A 6,000-nucleotide genomic window follows, 5' to 3' on the forward strand; every position below is an offset into this window, starting at 1 on the left:
CCCTCGGAGCATCCCACTAAAAATCCCACCAAATACCTAAGAGATGCCACATTTCCCTTGTCCAAGGCCCAAAAGACCTAAGTAATGGGAGTTCCCCATAGCCACCAGCAGAGCAAATGGCCACCACGAATCCAAGGGGACATTAACACGGCCAAGGCAGAGCAACCTTGAAGCCTGCCAAGGGCCAAGCAGCAGATACGGCTCATTCCAGGGTGAACGGCATTAATTGGATGAGTCAACGCCGCGCTAACGCAAGGCAATAATTTCTCCTTATTCGGGAACACCAAAAAGTCATGACGACGGTGGCTTCAAGCCCACGCAGACCCCAGCAGCCAGATTCCGTGAGTCAGAGCCACGGTCCGGGCAGGAGCCGGGCCACCACTTCGTTCTCCATCCAAGATGGCCAGAGGTGCAAAATTAAGGGCAAAACTCTCGTTTTTCAAATCCCCAGCTCACAGCAGAATCATTCTTCCCAGCTTTTGAAGACCCGTCTGCCTTCAAATTAGCAGACAGGGCACTCCTGCTCCTCCTCAGAAGGTTTTATTGTAACGCGCAGGCGAGAAACCGTGATATAGAAAGCGCTGAATGCTTTTAGTCATTAAAAGATAGAATCACAAGATTAATAACGCAGCGATTAAATACATCGTATAATGCTTAACTGCTGACGGTAGGTAGGAATGTAAAAAAAATACGCTATTATAAGGGTCAATTAAAAGAGCAGTTTTCAACTTTATGGGAAAAGTGAGAAAAGGAAAGAAGCATTTCTTTTTCAAAAGAAAACTTCAAATCCACGCTCTGCTGAATCCTCGACAACGAGGATTAAACCTGCCTGTATAAAACCAGCAGGTCCAACCGCGATGCTCGAACATCTCTGCCGTTTGCTCTGTATTTGGTTTAAAGGCACTTTCTGGCTTATCCCACACTCCTTTACTGATTTTTCCCACCTAAAAACACCTGCTTGCATTACAGGAAAGCACTGAGAAGGATCTAGCGGCATTAGAAACAGTTTTCTGCAGCCTGGGCCAACCCTACTCTAGAAAACCACGATCAATCTCACCCCAAACCTCCTTGATCCTTCCTGATGAACCAACTCCAAGTCTTATTCCACTGAATTTTTCTCCAGGGACGTTAAATTTTTGAAGTTTTCATGAGAAGTTCCTACACAATCATTATTTTTTTTTTTTTAATCAAGTGCATTTGGCCAAAGAGAAACCCAGCCCCGGTCGTGTCTGGTTAATGAGGCTTTGAAGGGTTCGGCAGCACCGTTGAATTAATTTGGCGGAGACGTGGGCAAATGAGGCCAGAAGTAGGTCAGGCAGCTGAAGAGCTCGCAAGGACCCACGCGATCCGTACGGATTCAGTGGGGCAACGTCCCCGCGCAAGGACCACCCCAGGGCTGAAGGCGGGCTGGGTCGGAACAATTCAAAATGGCTTTTTTGCAGCTATTTCCCAGTTGCCGGGAAATTGTTGAGGCTCATCTTGCCAGGATGCCCCAACTGAGCCCCTCCCACCCAAATCCCCCAGCAATTAATAAGCATCTGGTATCGAGATTGCGGGCGCGCATCCCGTGGTTAATCTACGTTTGCAAAGCGCAGCCCTGACCTGGGTTCAGCTTAGTTGGGAAAAAAGCAAAATCCTCTCCCTCTTCCCCAACCACACAGCTGCTTTCTGGGAAACCTCAAGCCAGGCGAAACTCAGCTCTTTCGAGAAACCAAAACTACAGCGACGGGTTTTCCCACAGATTAATTCTGCCAGCAAAAATACTGCGCTATCCTTACCCAAAACTCAAACTGCAGCTACAAAGGGGTTACAAAATCTGGATTATTTTTCATCTCGCCGGGTGCGGTGGGAGTCCCATGAGGGTCCTGGCCACCCCGTGGGAGATATTGGAGTCTCCTCTTCCCTCGGGAGCCTTCCTACCCAGCAAGCCACAAGGAAATCAGTAAGATACTTGACAAAAAAAAAAAAAAAAAAACACTTTTCCTTATTCTCATTCATGCCCTGGGATGGGCACAAGTCACTCGGCGCAGCGGGACAAGGGGCTTCGCAGTCCCCAGCTAGTGAGGGCAAGTGCTGCCCTCCCAATGAGCTCATTCATTAAAATAAAGAAATAAATAAATAAGGAAACAGAAAGCATTTTCCAACTCTGCCGGTCACCCCATTTACCCTTCGCAGCCTGCGTGGGAACTCGCGCAGATAGTTCTGCAATTACACCCATGCAATTAGCCAACACGTACCACCATAGGTGCCCAGCGGGCAGCCGCGCAAGGGGGAAAGATGATTAATTAGACCTCGAGAAGAAATATCTGGAAATATGAACCGGATTCCCCAAAAGTAACCCCAGGAAGGTGCTAATTCCGCATTAACTGAGGAGTCACAGCCCCCAAAGGGACAGGGAATTTCTTGCTTCCCCCTCCCCTGCTCTGACACGTGTTTGCACCTCCCGGCTGTCGGGGAAGCCTCGCCCCAGTTGTAGCTCAATGATTCAGAACCGCTTAAAAACAAGCTTTAATTTTGCCTCTTAAAATAACCAACCTGGCTAAAATACCCGCCAGGTGATGTCTGCTTTCGTGCCTTGTCCCTATGGAACGACGTAAAGGCAACGGCCGAGAGGGGCAGGGGGTCCGGGTGGCCCAGTGGGTCCTCGCGTGGTGAAAACATGAAATTTCCCTGTTTATGCCTGAAAATGCGACTCGCCGCCTCGAGGGATTTGCAAGAGCGGCTCTGGGGAAAGGGAGGTGCTCTTAAATCCACCAAAACCTGCAGTTTTGCCCACGATTGCCCGTTTTGGACCCAGCACGAGGGGCTTCGCCGCACCAGGTTTTCCCGCGAGAATTTGATGCTTTGGAAGGGGAAATTTCCACAGTGCACAGTAAAATCCAACCCAGGGGGGTGGTGTGGCGGAGGGAAAGACACCAGGAAGGACAGAAAAGCAACCGGAGCACCTACCGAGAAGAGGGTGGCGTAAGTGGACAGGGCAAATTTGATGCTGTAGTAATAAAGGTGGGAATTTCGGCACTCGGAGGCTTGAGCCATCCTTGAAGCTCCGGCCAGAGGGGTTTGCTCGCTGCCCGCCGGCCCTTCCCAGCTCCGGCCGGCTCCTGCCCTCCGCCGCGGAGCCGCAAAAGCGCCCACATGCACACGGGGAAGCCTTGAACTTGAACTGCTGGCTCCAACTTCCGCCTGGCAGGAGCGGAGAGCAATTAGAGGGAAGGCAGCAGCGGCACAAAGCGGCCGGCGTTAACCCTTTACTGAGTTCGTTGCTTGGGTTCCGCAATAGCAAAGCTCCGTTTAAATCAATGTAAGCAAATTTTTAACGACAGACATATTGCAATCAGGGCCAGATGTGGAGTATTTTTGTAACAACACTCTGGTATTGCAGATTTCAGTGTATTTTTCTTACATCGGCGTTGACTTCCATCCACAGCTGCTCAACATTTTTGTTCACTTTTCATTACTGTAACGGTAGAGGCACAAGAAAGTTGAAGTGTCTGTTCCGGGAATGATTCCCAAAGTTTGGTCAGCAGGGCAAAATGTTGCCGCCCCGATGACAGCGACGTGCGATAACCTCAGCACAGCATTCACAGCTTTCTGCTCACGCGTCACTCATCTTAGAATGGATGATAACTCTTCCGGTTGGGTTCTTTCTGTCCTTCTGCTGTTGAAGGCGAACAGGGTCCATTAAAAAAGAGACAAAAATACTAGTTTCTGGCATTCATGGTACGCAGCATTTGTTTACAACAGTCATTGCCATGACTAAGCTTGTGATGGATCCTTCTTGATTGCTCTGGAACTCGGGGAAGTAAGAAAGTTTTATTTTGTCGTAAATAAGGTCTATTAGTCAGGTGCTGTAATCACACAAGCATTTCTAAAGATGTTAATTGAAGTTAAGACTGGACATTAGGAAAAGGTTCTTCACGAAGAGGGTGGCCGGTCGCTGGAAGAGGGTCCCCAGGGAAGTGGTGATGGCACCAATGATCCTTATGGGTCCCTTCCAACTTGAGATATTCTAGGATTCTTGGAAGTATTTAAAAGACACGTAGACATAGTGCTTAGAGATATGGCTTAGTGATGGTTTTTGTCAGAGCTGGGTTGATGGTTGGACTCGATGATCTGAAAGCTCCCTTCCAACCCGGGTAAATCCTGTGATTCTATGATAGAGCCCATTCCAATCCTGCAGCAGCAAAGGGTGAAGTGGCAGCTCAAAATCCATCAAGATCAGGGACAAACGTCCCCCAGACAGTTGCTCGGAGCCCAGGACCGGAGAGCGATGTCCAGATTTACCTGTCGTAGCTCCCTACTGCGAGCAACGCCTCCCTTCCGACACCACCTTGAGCCGCCCGGCGCTCGCGTGAGAAGGAAAAAGGAAAGAGAAATGATTCCACCCGGGCTCGGGGAGGTGTAACGCGTGAAAGAAAAGGGAAGTGGAGCAAGAAACCTGCACGGGGAGATCGCACAGCTCCTGGAAGGGTTTGTACGTCCGTATAAACATAGTACTAGAGAGCGTAAAAGTGGTGTTTAATAAAAAGAGGAGCTTGGAAAAGCCGCGTCTGCAGTCTCCGACAATGCAGGGCAGCACCCTTCATTTCCGCAGCCCGACTCAGCACGGATCAGAGACGGGACGAAAAAGCGGCGACTCGGCTCGCGGCCTGGGAAACGTTTTAAAAACCCCCAGCTCTCGGGAGGAAGATGCTGCTTCTCTCCGCAGGAGCCGAATGGAGAATTTCGAGCAAGGTTTGAAGAAATAACGGCGAGCCAGGGCTGCGCCCAAAGAGGTGGGAGCTGTATTTACCCGGCTCTTAGCAGACAGTGAGCGATTCAGGGCAGCAGAAGAGATCGCATCCCTTGCCTTTTACAAGCGTACAAGCTGCAAGGGCGAGAGCAGAGATGGGCTGAGAGTTACATGAAGAGTTACATGATTTTCAGTGGCCAGCAGATCCCAAATACTGAGGCTATTACACTTCAGGACACAATAACGGGGCAAAACCGTCCCAAAGTGTCCCAAAAATGCCATTTCTAGACATGGTTTCTCTACAGCCAGCTGTCATCAGGCTGAACGAGCCAAGAGAGCAGTCAACTTTTCTCCACTTTTTTTTTTTTTTTAAATTAATCCACTAATGAACTTAGAGAGTGTTGGAGCCTGGTTTATACCAGGGCTTTCCATTTTGCTGACGCCCAACGCAGCTGGTGCCGAGACGACCCGCGCAAAGGAAGAAAAGAGCGACAGCATCACCCGCGCGGAGCATCCCTTTTTACCAACCTTTGCTTGAAATAAGGAACCCCAACACCCAGCGTTGAGCCAGAGACATCTGGGGAGAGGAACAACGCATTTCCTCCGCCTTTTCTTTCCTTTTTGAAGGACGCCGCAGCCAGAACAGTTAATTCAAAACAAAACAAAAATGATTTTTTCTTTGTTTTTCTAACCTCATACCATCAGGTTTGACTGGGCACCGGTACGAGGATCACAGGTCTTATTTTCAACTCATTGCGCAGAGAAGTTTTGGCATTTGGTGACTAACCCTCTGTGCATTCGCCTATTTATGTAATACGCTTTTCTTCGCTTTAATTCACAAGTCAACTCTGCGTGCAAAAGAGCAAGAGCATTTCCCGACAAAACCAGGCCGTGACGCAGCTCGGGGATGTCCGAAGCAGCAGATTTAAACCATCGGGTCCTTAAATAACGCTCAACGTTGCCTAAAATTTCCACGTTAATTTGAAACCACCTTTAAGAGAACGATTCACCGTAAAACTTTGGTTCCTCCCAGGTTTTAGCAGCAGTTTCAGGCTCTCTCCCCTTCAGCTCTGGATCCCCGGCAAAGCCCAACCCTCCGGAATAAATCAGGCCAGAACGCCGCAAGCGCATCCCAGGCTCTACCCCCACTTCCTCATCAGCCAGTAATTAACACCCGATATTCCGCAAGCGGTTAATTACGCCATACAACTCATCACTAAAAAAAAAAAAAAAACAACACCAAAAAACAACCGAGATTTTTTTGCCTG

The 6,000-nt window shown here is 49.2% G+C and overlaps 1 protein-coding gene across 1 annotated transcript in view; it reads right to left on the reverse strand.

The window, feature by feature from the left end:
* Positions 1 to 3,146, reverse strand: part of LOC141733428 (tetraspanin-15-like) — a 50,859-nt gene extending 47,713 nt beyond the window's left edge. Inside the window, exon 1 of the mRNA XM_074563776.1 lies at positions 2,950 to 3,146. Within this exon, the coding sequence (XP_074419877.1) occupies positions 2,950 to 3,036 (87 nt within the window). The 5' untranslated portion in view covers positions 3,037 to 3,146. The remainder of the gene's footprint in view (positions 1 to 2,949) is intronic.
* Positions 3,147 to 6,000: the final 2,854 nt, after the last annotated feature.

Source organism: Larus michahellis, chromosome 20 (assembly GCF_964199755.1).
Source record: "Larus michahellis chromosome 20, bLarMic1.1, whole genome shotgun sequence".
NCBI lineage: Eukaryota > Metazoa > Chordata > Aves > Charadriiformes > Laridae > Larus > Larus michahellis.